The sequence below is a fragment of the Abramis brama genome (assembly GCF_963993115.1).
Source record: "Abramis brama genome assembly, chromosome: 9".
Classification (NCBI taxonomy): Eukaryota; Metazoa; Chordata; class Actinopteri; order Cypriniformes; family Leuciscidae; genus Abramis; species Abramis brama.
The window spans coordinates 29,582,268-29,596,880 of record NC_139971.1 but is presented as its reverse complement, the minus strand read 5'-3'; the positions used below and the strand labels follow the sequence as shown (position 1 = coordinate 29,596,880).

Below are 14,613 nucleotides of genomic sequence, written 5' to 3'. Positions count from 1 at the left end.
TTCTTAATTACAAATATGCCTCCAGACGTTTTGCATTTGTAAGTTCATTTTTATTGAATAATCACAGTCATTTGTTAAATGCCTAGAGAAAAAATACTGCTTGGGCTTGAATAATATGTAATGCAAAATATCTTTGCAAGGGATTTCTTGCACACTTCCATTTAATTTATGTCATGCAATGGAAGAGGCTAGACTAACATTTAGACATAGTCGGCGGAGTGAACCCATTAAACAGAAGACTTTGTTCAGTGCAAACTCTTGGGCTGTACACAGGGCTCTCTGATCTGATGTCTGCTGTTAAATGAGTTCGGAAAGCGGCCTGTAATTATACCACCAGAGAACAGGGTGTAAAGTGCTTTGGGAATAGGGTCTGAATTTAAACATGTAAGGAGTGGGCTCTCTGGATCAGACGGTCTGTGAGCAGGGAGTTTGGCCGCACTGCATCTCTCTCAGTCAGCATGCATCTAGGGACAAAACACAACAGCGCCTGCTTCCTTAGAAAGTGTCTAAGAAAATCCCTGCAGGACAACACTGCTGTCTAAATCAGGCATTTTACAAATATTTACATGCACTTAATTTCATGTGCAACCTGTGTAGAACAGGTGGTAGTTTGAAATTTGGAAGAATTTCGATTTATGAGCATTGCATACTAATGAAATGCAATATGTAAATTTCTGTTTGAAACTGAATTACACACAAATACCAGGCATCCATGGACAGCAGAACATCAATTGACATTACAGTTCATCTTTAATGGAAACCCTGTGGCCTTGTATAGAAGTTTTACAGATTACTATGTGAAAATGTGCTGCCAACTGTGCACTTTCAATCTGTTGTGTGCCTTTGTTCAAAACCAGTTCATTTCTTTCTTTTGCAAGGTATTTGGCCATGGCTCCTGATGTATTATTCTATTCAGTTAACAAAAGTTGTTTATCAGCCTGGAAAGACATCTGTGTTTATAACACAGATTAGTAGATAGGGACAAGAAGAAAAAAATATGAATCAGGAAAATCTAAAAGGGTCGTACTAATTAAAACAAATCTTAAAGATTTTAAAATGCTACATATCTTCTAGATTCTGCCAGGGGAATAAAAATTGATCATGCTTACAATGGAAGTTAACAGGGCAAATTATGCTAATGTGGCAATTGTCAGCTTGCATCCTACACTGTCTATAGAGCTGGAAACCTAACAACACCTTTAAAGTGCAGCATAAAAGCACAAAAGACAACAACTGAGCTATTTGAAAACCATTTTCCACTTAGAGGGTTAGAACACAACATTTACCTGGCAAATCGTTGGTGTTCTTTGTCTCCCGACTTCATGGCAGCATGAATAAGGAGCTGATGGAAAACATCTCTCTGCAGAGAAACAAATAAAGAGGTTGTTTATAGTGGAAACACTGCTTATCTAATACATACTGCAGTGAAGCGAAGAACGACCTGTGCGTCACTGCCCCCTATCTCTACGAAGCGGTCTCTGATGGGTTTAAGCAGCTCCACGGCCTGGTTGTAGTTTCCCTGGTCATACTCCAGCAGAGCCTGACACATGGGCAGCCCCACACGCTCAGCTATCTGGAACTGATGGTTTTCTGCTGGGTCTCTGAGGGAGGAAAACAGAGACATATGACTAATGCTAAAATGGACATTTCTGTCATCACTTATTCATTCGTATGTCACTCCATATACAACAAATATGACTTTTTTTTAGTTTACCAGCCCCTGGCCACTATATGTTTTAGTAGATAAGGAAAACATTATTCAAAACATCTCATTTTGTGTTATACAAAGTAAGAAAATCATATTGTTTCAGAAGCTTTTTTCCTTGTTTAGACCTGGGACCTCATTTATAAAATGTTGTGTGGAATCCGTCCTACATTTGATCTTACGATAAGTATGCACAAATGTGTACTACATGCACAAGTATGTACTTGTGATTCAGAGAACGAACGTATGCAAAAAAAAAACGTGCATACACCCTCTTCCAGAATTAAACATTTATAAATCGCAAATAAGTGTGAAATTGTGTGCAGCTGAATGGTTTCAGATCTCCACCTTGTAAACGCCGTCTAATTGATGTCATTAACATATAAAAAAGCACCAGTCAACGGCCAAATGCTTCAGAAAGGTGCTTGGCAAGAATGGCTTAGATTTCCAAATAACTGCAGTAACCCGACTCTCTGCCGCAGGGAAAAGTGTGTAGGTCTTCTTCTTGGCACTTTTCCACGTCAAAGACTGTTTTGATAAATATGAACGTTGGCAAGGATTTTAGCGTACGCACACTCTAAGATCAAATCTGTGCGTACGCTAAAATCCACGTCAAGTTTCATATTTATAAAAACAGTCTTTGATGTGGAAAAGTGCTTAGCACTACATCAGGGTCTGAAAAGGTTTTAATAAATGAAGCTCCAGGGGTTTTCAAACTGGGGGACTGCAAGAGATTTAACCACAATAGGTTAAAGATGAGACAAAAAAGAAAATAATATTACTATTATTATGTAAAAGGTTAATTTACAGATTTATTTAGAAATGATATACGTTTCATACTGTTTCATTCGGCTTTATAAAAACTGTTCAGATAGCCATCAATTAGTTCAAAGTTGCACAAGTACAAAGTTGTGTTTTGTTTGTTGTTTCTATTCAGGTTTTATCCATCTAAAAGTAGTCTAATGGTGAGTAGAAAAAAATAGTGTCAACATAATAGAAACAAAATATTTTCCAGATAATATTTAACACATACTTATAATATTTTAGATTTTTCAGTGTAAATCTATGCAGCACATGAAAGTATATAATTCCCTTTTATATTTTAGGTGGTCTGTGGAATCAAAAAGTTTGAAAATGCCTGGTTTAGACAACCATTTCGGCTAGGTTTTGTGTGTGTGTGTAAAATTGTTACTTAAAGCCTAAAGAACATACGTGGATAACGAAAAACATTCTGCTCTTTGAGAAAACTCTGCTTTCTTTGAACAGATGCTGTGCTGAAAATACAGCTCCCAGAGGATTCCTCTCCATCATGTTATCTTATAAAACGCAGCAAGCTGACAAGAAATGTATTTTTGTGCTTGGATTTACTTTCAATACACTTTGTGTTCTTCTGTACAACCTTTACCGGACGTTTGTTTTGGCCGTAATGAGAAATCGGAATAAATATGCATGCAGCGCATCAGCCTTGAGGATGCCAGTCTTCCCCAGAGCAGGGACATTTATAAGAAATCTCATACAGAGCCCGAAGACACGCTACATTTGTCCATGACTCAGCCTCCACAAACTCCCATCCGTGAGCAGAACCTGGCTGTAATGTAATCTCTTGAGTGGGTTGTGTAATGCGTGCGGCTCACTTAGCTAGTTCCTGCAGACTTTCCAGCAGGCGCTGAGTGGTGGCGCTCTCCTTGCTTCCCAGGGAAACCATGAGGAAGTGCAGGTCATTGAAAAGTAATGTGTGGTCCTCTGTATGTGGCTGGGTCACCTGCAGCACCTCTCTGTAGCGGTCCTTCACGCTCACACCTGCCGAGAAAACATATTTTATACACACAAAGTTGTGCATTTCAGCACAACAACATGCCTCTTATTCATTAATCAAACATATCCAGTTACACTGGATACACCAGTTCCCACTATCCCAGCTCATCTGTGTTTCTGAACCATGCCTACCGGCAGCTACACCAGCCAGAGAGCAAAGGGACGCTTCACTGGCCGCTGCCAGCACCCCTCCAGCCGGTGCCTTCCGGTCATGCTAGACTTCACAATCCATTCACTTTCGTTCATACGCATGTGTATACGGGAGAGCTAAAGTTCATGAACTCTGTCCTGTGAATTAGCATTGTACAAAAACATTTGAGCTCATAAGATTAATTCATAGAAGACAAACTTGGTTTGCAGGGTTTCAAGTAATTTTGTAAGCTTGCACGCTTTAGAATGGACTTCAGAGGCTACTATATTAATAACACAAATTAATATAATACTTTTTCTAAACAAACATGATTACCTACTATCATGTTTGGTTTACTAAACAAGGCAAAATAGCGTGATACTGCAATACCGTAAATGTGCATTTGGGAGTGGAAATTCTGCGGATGATCTACTGACAATGTGAAAATTAAAGAACACAGACAGCAATGTCAAGTGCAAAATGCTTTAGAACATGCTTTTTTTTTTTTTTTTTTTTAAATGGCACAAATACCAGTTAATTGATTTCTGCAAACCTACGTAAATTACGTTTATTCATGCATAATTTATTTAAATACTCTCCTACCATTAATATTGTGTCTCTAAGGAAAACTCCTACAAATGCAATAAAGGTCAGCCGCAAAATGTGTCCACTTTTCATCGCTAAATTTTTCAATAAATGTCTTTAGTAAACCCTGACGGTAGTTTTATAATGCCAAAAAGGGTTTTCGCTGGCACTATGTGACTATAGTTAATATTTCTGTAAAGCTGCTTTAAAATATAAACTGTGAAAAGCATTCTAAAAGCTGAATAAACTGTAGTTTCAGCAAAGACTTTAAATATATCCTTGAAAAGAGATCATGATGTCTTCAACTGTGCCAATAAATGGGCTAAATAAAATGGAGCAGGAGGAGGTTTTTTGTAACCTTAGTAATTTTTTTCAACCAAATGTTGACCTCCTTTATTACTTCCATTTATCTTCTCTGTGGAATGTCACAAGTCCTCGAGTCCCAGAGGGTAAAACTGAACTTCATAGATTGTAATGTACCGTAAACATCTCCTCCTGTTACTACGTTCCAAAAGAGAAACAGGTTTTGTCACTTGACCCAAAAATAATTTTCTTAATCAGTATTCGTCTCGTTTCCCTATAATCTTAAAACGCAAAATTGTGTAATACAATACAACTTTTTCAGTTTTCAGAGAATATATCACTATTGTTTTAAAAAAAAAAAGGTAATAGATTTATTTCTACTTTTTTAAAGCATATAATAATTTATTCATTATGTTAGCCACCCCCCATCCCCCAGGCATCTGCCGTGTTCACCAGTCAAGTTCTTTACCCAAAAATACACTTATTTCCGAGGTTCAGAAACTTGCCTAACACCAGTCTTCACATGATGCCAAGCACGATCTTCACACCACATCAGGGCTTTTCAACACAACAGATTTGCGTTATATTCCAGTGCAGATTTCAGACAAAACCTGCCTTGATTAAACTGTTAAAAGCAAATGTGTTCAGCCTGCACAAACAAAAATGTTTTTCTACTCCTGCTCAGAGATGGTGAGGTTTTGTTGTTTTCAATATGTATTTTAAGACTTAATGACATCTCACCCTCCAGCTCTAGCCTGTAGAGCAATGAACAAGCATCAACGGTGTCCAGCATGGCTCCAGACTTCACACAGCGCAGATAAACCTGGAGAAAGGTTTTAAATGTCCCATGACCAGTCATTTCTATTCCACATCTAGGTAACAATTTGTCATAACTTTAATTATCCTTGTTACATTATATAATAAGTTGTATAATGTATAATGACACCATATGCTCCTCTCTAATCAACCGGTTGGACAATTTCAGCTACGTCCATTACTGACAGGTGCATAAAATCAAGCATATAGCTGTGCAATCATCAACATTTTAAGTACAATTGGGTGTATTTATTCTGTTTTAGCATGGTTTGCACAAAGAGAGGTCCAAAACTAAATGTTTTACTAGAAGAACTTGAATGACATGCACAAAGACCAGACCGGAACACCACTGGGATAAATTTAAAGGGGTCATGATATGCATTTCTGCCTTCCCAGAACTGTGGAAGATGATATAAAAGTAAAGGGGAGACCCAACTCCATATTAACATTACGATTTGTTCTGGTGTCCACAAACCTTGTTGTCTACATTAACTACTGCTCTTTATATAACGGAGCTTTTAAGTTATGTAATCTTTGTTAATGGCTTTGAAAGTTATCACAGTGTTATTTACATTTTTAACAACTTTCTAAATATAAAGCATTCTAGTTAAGAGTGTCTTCGCTGTGCCCTCATGGAGACTAAAGGCACCTGCTGAGGTGAATGTAAAAATATTCAACCCTTCTATTCAAGATAAAGATTTTACTATATAAAGAATGATCGGTTATTAAATGAATGCATTAACTCCAATTTTAGTTTGATAGCTTTCAATATTCTAATTTCTATATACTGATGGTCTGTTGACAGTGTGTACCTGCAGTAAATTAATGAATGATTTATATACTGTATATTCAAGAGAGTGTAGTCTAAAGATGTTGCCCTGGAACTGGGCTTGACACCCATATGCTCCTGTCTAAATCAATTCAACGTTCATCTTAAATCTGTCACATTCCACATGGAACACAAGACAGGATTTACATTTCTCCCCTGGTGTGACTAATTACATTCACCACATGCCTACATGATTTAAGTACTGTGGAAGTACCACAGTTGGTATCAGATGGAAATACCTTGGATATATACTGAATATCTTACCATATTCACACACCATGATATTTACATGGTACTCCAAAGCACTTTAAAGAATACCATGATACATTGTAGAAAACAAACAAACATGGTATTACAATGCAAACCACAGTAGTACCATGCCACTTCTTAAATGCATTGTCAAAGAGTGTCATAAGCACAGTAGTGAACTGACCTGCTCATCAAAAATATTCAAAGCTGCTTCATAATTCCCCTGTGGAAGAAAGAAAAAAAAAATCCATGAAAGACACAGGGATAAAAGTAACTTGTGTTCTTTTTGTAGTGGATGTAATGTTACCTCTCTTTTTCTTACCTTCTCAATGTGATATAGAGCCCAGTGCCAGTAATTATGACACGCCAACATGTCGGAAACCTTTAAGGGAGAAATAAGACATCATATGTATATGTATTATACCATACACAATGTGCTGCACATGTTTTATACAATCTTTCTGAAACTGACTATCCAGTCTTTCTCTGTAGAGGCCATGAACTTTAACCCCTTGTCCACCTCTGCTTTCATCTCATGGACATGAGCCACAGCATGGACACTCCAACCGTCCTGAGGAGTCAAAGCCAGGCCCTGCAGAAATATTACATTATAATCATGGTGCTTTACGTTAATAAGAAATTATGGGGGGGGGGGAAACAGCATTTTATATAGCATAAATATAGTTCAATATTTTTTTTAAATATTAAGTTATTAAGTAATTAATAAAATAAATAATTTCCTGTGTGGGGAACTATAAAATATTAAATATCCAGTACACTGGACATGTGAATGTTATTTGATTTATGACATCTGATATTATTCTGTTTATTTTAACCGGTTTTGCAAGACAAGCACAACACTTTTACTGTCTCTGCTGCATTAAAAATAGGTTTATCACATAAATATTAAAATTATAATTAATAATGCATGTTTAATAGACTAATTAGTGATTTTTTACATTATAGTGCCATACCATTGGAAAGTAGTGAGCAATACTAATGAATGACATTAATTGAATATGCAATTAAAAAAATACTACCTCTTTTGCCATTTTTTCAGCTTCGTCATAGAAACGAGTCTCAAGAAGCCCAAAGGAATACATCCCTTTAAGATAACTGGAAAACACATCCAATGAAAACATTTACTTAGAATAAATTAGTTAAACATTTAAAGGGATAGTTCACCAAAAAATGAAAAATCTGTCATCATTTACTCACCCTCACGTTTTTCCAAGCATGTATGAGTGTCTTTATTCAGCTGAACACAAAAGATGATATTTTGATGAATATGTTTAACTAAACAGTTGTGGGGCACCACCACTGACTTCCATAGTATTTTATTTCTCCACACTATGGAAGTCAATGGGGTCCCACAACTGTTTGGTTACCCATATTCTTCAAAATATCTTCTTTTGGGTTCAGCAGAAGAAAACGATTCATACAAGTGTGTTGAGGGTGAGTAAATGACGGCATAATTTTAATTTTTTGCCTGAACTTTCCCTTTAATTTGATTCATTTAATTTCAGGACACTTCTAAAATAGTTTTTGACATGTGGACCAAGTTGGGTTTTGAAAGATATATTAGATATGAAAAACTTAACCTGGTAAAATGAAAAATAAAATAAAATAATTAAAAATAAAAGATTTCAGTAAAAATGATTTTAAGTAAAAATGAGATTTTAATTCTTTAAAATAATTATTTTACCACCACATGGTAAAATGATTTTAAGCCAGTATTCAGATTGGCATCGGTGGAGCACGAGCACCTGCCTGTACAATGGCATATGTGGTTTCCAATGGGGAAGCACTCTGGCCACCGAGTCCCTCATCTGAATCTGTTCACCCAGGTAGAAGAATCCATCATGGGCAAACTTCAGTGCCAACATGTCTGTGGGGTGATCAGCCAGAATACCCTCCCAAACCTCACAGGCCTTGTGCAGGGCTCTGAAACACAGTACTTCAGTCATTAAAAAAAATAAATTAATCATTTTACATTTACATAGTACAGCAGTGTTATTTTAGTATTATTTATCTACTATGATAGTATTTAGATTGAGTAATTTGATTTTTTTTTCCGTATATTTACTGTACATCTCAGATTTATTGCAATTATCAAAAACAATTTTAGTTAATGATAACAACTGTATTACAGCCTTTGGTATTTTGAGGGGATCCTTTTCAGATGATAATTTTTCTTTTTTTTCTTTTTTACCAGCAAACATTTATTAAATGTATGTCACCTCTGAGAGCTGAGAACATAAATGATTGGGAAACTTCTGTAAAAAGGCTGCTTTATTCAAGAACTTTAATCAAGCTAAAACTTAGTTTCATATGACAGTCACACTCTTTACAGCCCAAGGATACAGTGGGGTAACATGAATCTTAAAAGAACAAATTCATAACTGCTTGTTGGCCAAAGGCAACACTGCTTAAAATTAACCAGAAAAAAATAAATAAAATCTTTTTAGAGTGTGAAACATTCGTAATATCGTCGGATGAATCTTCTCATGCAGCTCTTAGTCCGTTTCATGTGAACTCACCCTTTAGAGAAGAGCTCCATGGCTTTCACATGGTTTCTCTCTCTGGACGTGAGCTCCTGACAGTTCGCCAGCTCCACAGTCTTCTTCACAGCGCTGGCCAATCTCTCATCCCGCAGGACTGAACTTCCTGTGCCCACCAACTCGAGCCCAGTAGAGATCACATGACCCATAACTGCAGCACAGTGGACACACTAATGAGGACTTGTCATGGATGGATTGTATAAACCTGAAGGGGTTTATCTTGCGATAATGACCAGTTGATTGCACATTATCACACTTATTACACAGTTACTTACCAAATAAATGAATAGACATTATTGATTTTGAGATAAAATTATATAATGTGAGAAGACGTGGAAGATTGTTTCCGCCATAGGATAAAAATGTAACTCCTGCAACATTTTCTCTCACATTATTGGCTTTTTTTCTCACAGAGATTATATATATATGCAAATCCTACTTTACAACTAGTTTGTCCACAATTTTGAGAAAAAAAGTCAGAACTGCGAAGACACAAAGTGCAATTCTGACTTTATTTCTTGAGTTTATATCTCACAATTTGGACTTTATAACTCACAATTACGAGTTTATATCTCGCAATTCTGAGAGAAAAAAAATCTGATTTTATTTCTCGCAATTCCAAAACTCACAATTCTTTCTTTTCTTTGCTCACAATTGCAAGTTTATATATCACAATTCTGACTTCTTTTCTTGCAATTCTGAGTTTAGGTATAAACTCATATTTGCGAGATATAAACTCAGAATTGTTCGATATAAAGACAGAATTGTGAGATATAAACTCACAACTGTAAGGGGAAAGTCAGGATTGTGAGATAAAAAGTTGCAATTATCTTTTTTATTTTTGGTGGCGGATACAAGCTTCCATCGTAGACAGACACTGTGGAGTGATTTTAAAAAAAGTGACAGCAGAATACAATTTACCAATAAAGAACCAAGTATTCCAGAAGACATTTAAAACAACCTTTTTTACATTGACGTGTTTACCAAGACAGACTACAATGCTCAGTGTTGCAATCACGTACCAAAGTCCGGGTCTGCAGCTTTGACAGCTGTAATACAGCCTTCTATTCCTCCCAGTGTCTCATCATTACGCCAGGTCACATACTGATTAACAGAGACATTAGTTCAGGTTAGTTATATGCAGAAGAAAAAAAAACACATAGTTATTAAAATCAGTGTATTTTGATGTATGTACCTGAGACAGTATAGCATCATATAGTTTACAGGCCTCATTGCTGCTAGTGGACAGCATCAGACCCTCTGATTTCCATGCCTAACACATGCACAACAGAGAATAAGGAGTGTAACTGAGATTTGATGGCCAAGTAAGATTGCTTGAATTAGTTTTGTGCCACCGATGCAATTAAATACAATATCTAATGGAATATACTGCACAGTGCAGAACAAGGAGAATTGAATCTGTTATGAAATAGAAACTGCTGACAAAGCGCAAACTGAAGACTATTTTCACTGTCAATGCAGTTCTTACAGCGTTCTGTTGTTTTGTTTTTGTATTAGTTACATTGTGTTGTTTACAAAGGTTTGTCCTGCCTTCAACGTGCACTGCAGGTGATAATATAACATTTCTTTCTACTGTTGAGTTGTTTAATGAAGCAAACTCAAACAAACTAATCCTTAATCCCAAGGTCAAAAGGTTTACACTTTTATAGAAACACTTCTCAAGAGATTTACAGCTCGACATTGCGTTTTTATCTCGCGAACCCCATAAAAAGTTACATACTCAAAATAACTCGAGAAACTCTTATGCACTATTGAAAACAAGTTTCTAACTTACCTTGCAATCTCTGAAACTAGCGGCGTTCATTCTCACAGCTGCTAGTTTCTAACAAGTGATGACGATTCAAGGACCTTTGGAGTCGGATCTTATGATGAATCGGTTGAAACGGTTCACAAAACCAGTTTGAATGATTTGTTCACAAATCGTTTCTTGGTTAACAATTAACTGATTTATTGAACCAAGAGCCCTTTTTCGAACACGGCCGACTCGCAATGTTATCAATATTTTTAGCCAAGTCACGCATTTAACAGCGACAAACTGAACTGGGACATATTCAACAACAAAACCCCTTACTAATTAAATTGTCTGTAAGGTTTTACTAGAACATTTAGAACGCCATGCCATGATATCAGGAAATGCGTGATGACGTACAAGAATGCAGTGAATCATTTTTTGAACCAGCTCATTACAACGAACCGTTCAAAGGAACCGATTCACGGAAATGAGTATTTCCCTTTCCATTGTGTATGTCTGAAAAGTAAAAGTAAATGTTTACATAGAGGCGGCAGTGCAAAAATCAGGAGTGGGTTGTTGTGCTGCATAAAGCTAATGAACATATGCACGTGCCCTGTTTACAAATGTCAAGATTTACTACAGTTTCCCTTTTATATGTATTTCTTGTTGTGCATTTTTAAAATCTGAAGATAATTGCTTAATGCATTTTAAAAGATTTGCATAGAGGATTTGCTAATCCTAAAGCAAATTCCAGTACTTGTAAAGTAGTAAATTAATGAATGTAAAGTTTTAAGTCAAACACAGGCCAACATTGTAGATGGATAAATAGGATGAAAGAAAAAAAGACCACAATAATTAACTATGCAAATATATGCAAGAAATAATAATAAATCAATTCATAATGTAAACAGATGAGGAAAAAAAATCTGAAATAATATGCAAACAGTCTTCATTTTTAACAACTGCATTGTTTATTGCCTCTGCATACATTCAACACTCTATATGCAAATTAGCAACATAAAGCATTTAAGACCCAACATATTTTTTAAAAATTAGGATTGATTTACTTTACATATAATACATTTTTCACACGTTAATAAATACCATAAAATCTGTCAAACATTTTACAGTCTAAATAACTATCGTTGACCACGTGTTTTCATTCACAGTTATCTGTACTCACAAGTCAAAAAAAAAAAAAATCTGTGCCCATCTATACAGCTTAACAGTGACTAAAATGAAATGTACACTTAGAAAAAAAAAAGGCATTTTCATTTGCAATATCGATGTTTCCTGTTCCAAATCAAGCATGACTACAAGCTCCTGCAGTTAATCAGCACTGGTGTCGGTCAGCAGTGCTGAAACGTTTTCATGTGATATAAAATTTTTACAAAGACAACTATAAATAAAACACTCTGCAAACATAAGTAAACTCTGTGGATGTGAGGAGCCGTTGCATGACAAGTTAAAAAAGGCATGTTTGCTCCAAACCTGGAGAAAGTGAAAAATACAACACCAAACCTTGGTGCCAGATAATTAAATGTGAATATGGGCACAATCTCAATCTGATTTGATACTAAATAAAGTCAGAAAAGCTTAACTGTTAACTGTTCCTGAAACCACTGACCAACCAACAAAATGCATAATGCATTTGATTGTATGTCAATGTATATTGTGTATATGTGTTCTTATGAACTATCTGCACTGAGGAAGTTTATATACTAATATATTCCACTGCTTTATGTAAACTATAGTACAAGTATCAGATATTCATGGATGGTAAATGATTGTAAACTGTTTTTAGGATATATGTGTGGTAACACCACTCAAGACAAATGGAAACCAACATCAGCGAAGTATGTAACAAAGAACGTTTCACTCCTAGCGTACACCAATATCTATAATATCAGGTGGCTACTGACGAATTTGAAAATTTTACAATTGTCAATGCTACAAACACAACATGTGCCGGTCGCTGAGGGTGTTCTGTGACAATTACAGAAGTCCATCACATGCTTATCTGTGAACAACACAAGACTTCATTCATCTGTTGAATGGAGGTCTGATGCTTATAGTGCGTTATATTAAACAGGAGAGGAGTGCGATTGCAAAGAAACAGCTGAACTTTTTCAGTCAGTAGTCAAGATAGAAAATGCATTATAGGAAATCAAGTCCAAACACCTGTCGTCGCTGAAAACGTAACAGTTGATTGACCAGACATTCTGGGAAAAACAAGACTGGCTTTATGTAGGATCATTAGTCTCAGACTTCCTCAACATCAGCAGGATTGATATGTCACCTTTCAAGACCAAAAAATAATAATAATTCCCCAAATTGATCCATTCTCTCTTTCTGACTGAGAGAACGTCTTGGATGGAACCAATGCCTTGGCTGCCGAGGGACAAAACGCCCTGAGTCGTGCCAGGAGAACTCGTAAACATCATTATCGTGCTCGTGAGTGGATTTGTAAACGTTGTGTTGACATGCCCAAAAGAACGAGGTGGGAGACAGACCAAATCTTTCTGCAATTTTTTACATTCCCTGCGGTGGAACCAGGAAACGCTGGCGGTCAGGACCATGTCATCGTTGTTATGCTAAGCCCAGTTGAGGCCGAATCCCTTGGAGAGCATCACCGACTCCAGGTCTTTATCCTCCTCTTTCTCCCTAAGTCTCTGCTCCTCCAACAGGGCCACCAGAGAATCTCTTTGCTCGACGACCTCTAACATCTCATTCAGAATCTGCTTCTCCTCCGCCAGCTCTTCCTCGGTCTTCAGATGGTCTGTAGAGGGTGAAACACTGATTTAAGTTCATTTAAAAATAACACCACACTACATCAAATTTGCTGAATGAAATTCAATACTTGTTACTAACTAACTTTGGTGTGCTTAGGGCCCTATAATTTCCACGATCACGGAATCGCGGACGGAATCGCGGAATTGGCAAATTAACGTGGAATTTCGCGGAAGTTTACATATTTGCAATAAAATTCTGTTTTTGCGTGGGAGAAAAACGTATGTCGGAGAAAAACGTATGTCTGAGGAAAATGTAGACCGGGGGAAGCAAATCTGGGCGACACAACCCCTCCCGTCATTTGTAAGTTTTGTCAACATTCCGTTGACTGGAAGCGCAAAAATACAAAATTAAAAGCACTCTTTTTACGACTAAAATAACAGTAAAGGTAAAAAAAAAAAAAAAAACTGAATTCCCAAAAATTAAAACGGAAAAAACGGAATTTGGGAAAAAATAAAACGGAATTTGGGAAAAAATAAAACAGATTTTAAAGGGCCCTATGTGCTGATTCCAAAAATAGTCTGTTTTGCTCTAGTACGTCACACATTTTTACTAGGGCTGTCAAAGTTAGCGCGTTAATAACGCGTTAACGCAAAATCATATTAACGGCACTAATTTTTTTAACGGACGATTAACGCAGCGCGTATTTTCTGTTTGACCCGTGACCCAACCCCTAGTTGGAGAGATGGAGATACACAGTGTTGGCAACTTAGCGACATTGCAGACCCCTTTAGCGATTTTTTTTCCTTCAACAAAGCGCCCAAACCTTATTTAGTTTCTGAGAATACACCGGTACCGCCGGTACTGCTCTCTCAGCACGCGTGCGCGCCTCTCTCTCTCTCTCTCTCTCTCTCTCTCTCTGCGTCTCACGCGGAGGAGCAGCGCTTTAATTCAGTTAAACACAGATATTATGTTGCTTCTCTAATTTTACAAATATAGCCGAAATCAGAGCACGGATATTGTCTTTATCTTATGTGTATTTGATTTCACCAGACGACGGCTCGATTATCAGAATTTTTGTGCAGATTAACGTCTTGGAAGGGAGAGCTGGTTATGTTTATTTGGTCGCGTTTCAGT

The 14,613-nt window shown here is 36.7% G+C and overlaps 2 protein-coding genes across 18 annotated transcripts in view; both read right to left on the bottom strand.

The window, feature by feature from the left end:
- Positions 1 to 28: 28 nt before the first annotated feature.
- Positions 29 to 11,179, bottom strand: ttc38 (tetratricopeptide repeat domain 38). Its single transcript, XM_084124064.1, has 14 exons — positions 10,789 to 11,179; positions 10,189 to 10,266; positions 10,016 to 10,097; positions 8,973 to 9,144; positions 8,203 to 8,376; positions 7,473 to 7,548; positions 6,905 to 7,024; positions 6,755 to 6,814; positions 6,617 to 6,655; positions 5,280 to 5,361; positions 3,340 to 3,505; positions 1,442 to 1,601; positions 1,287 to 1,360; positions 29 to 464 (listed from the first exon to the last, which is right to left on the bottom strand). The coding sequence occupies exons 1-14, from the start codon at positions 10,816 to 10,818 to the stop codon at positions 377 to 379; spliced, it is 1,401 nt and encodes a 466-aa protein (XP_083980190.1). The 5' UTR covers positions 10,819 to 11,179; the 3' UTR covers positions 29 to 376.
- A 515-nt stretch (positions 11,180 to 11,694) lies between these two features.
- The window catches only part of mical3a (microtubule associated monooxygenase, calponin and LIM domain containing 3a), a 98,082-nt gene continuing 95,163 nt past the window's right edge, over positions 11,695 to 14,613 (bottom strand). For all 17 annotated transcript variants that reach the window (XM_084124390.1, XM_084124378.1, XM_084124387.1 and 14 more), the window contains one exon: positions 11,695 to 13,525. In XM_084124390.1, coding sequence (XP_083980516.1) covers positions 13,341 to 13,525 — 185 coding nt within the window. In that variant the 3' untranslated portion in view covers positions 11,695 to 13,340. The remainder of the gene's footprint in view (positions 13,526 to 14,613) is intronic.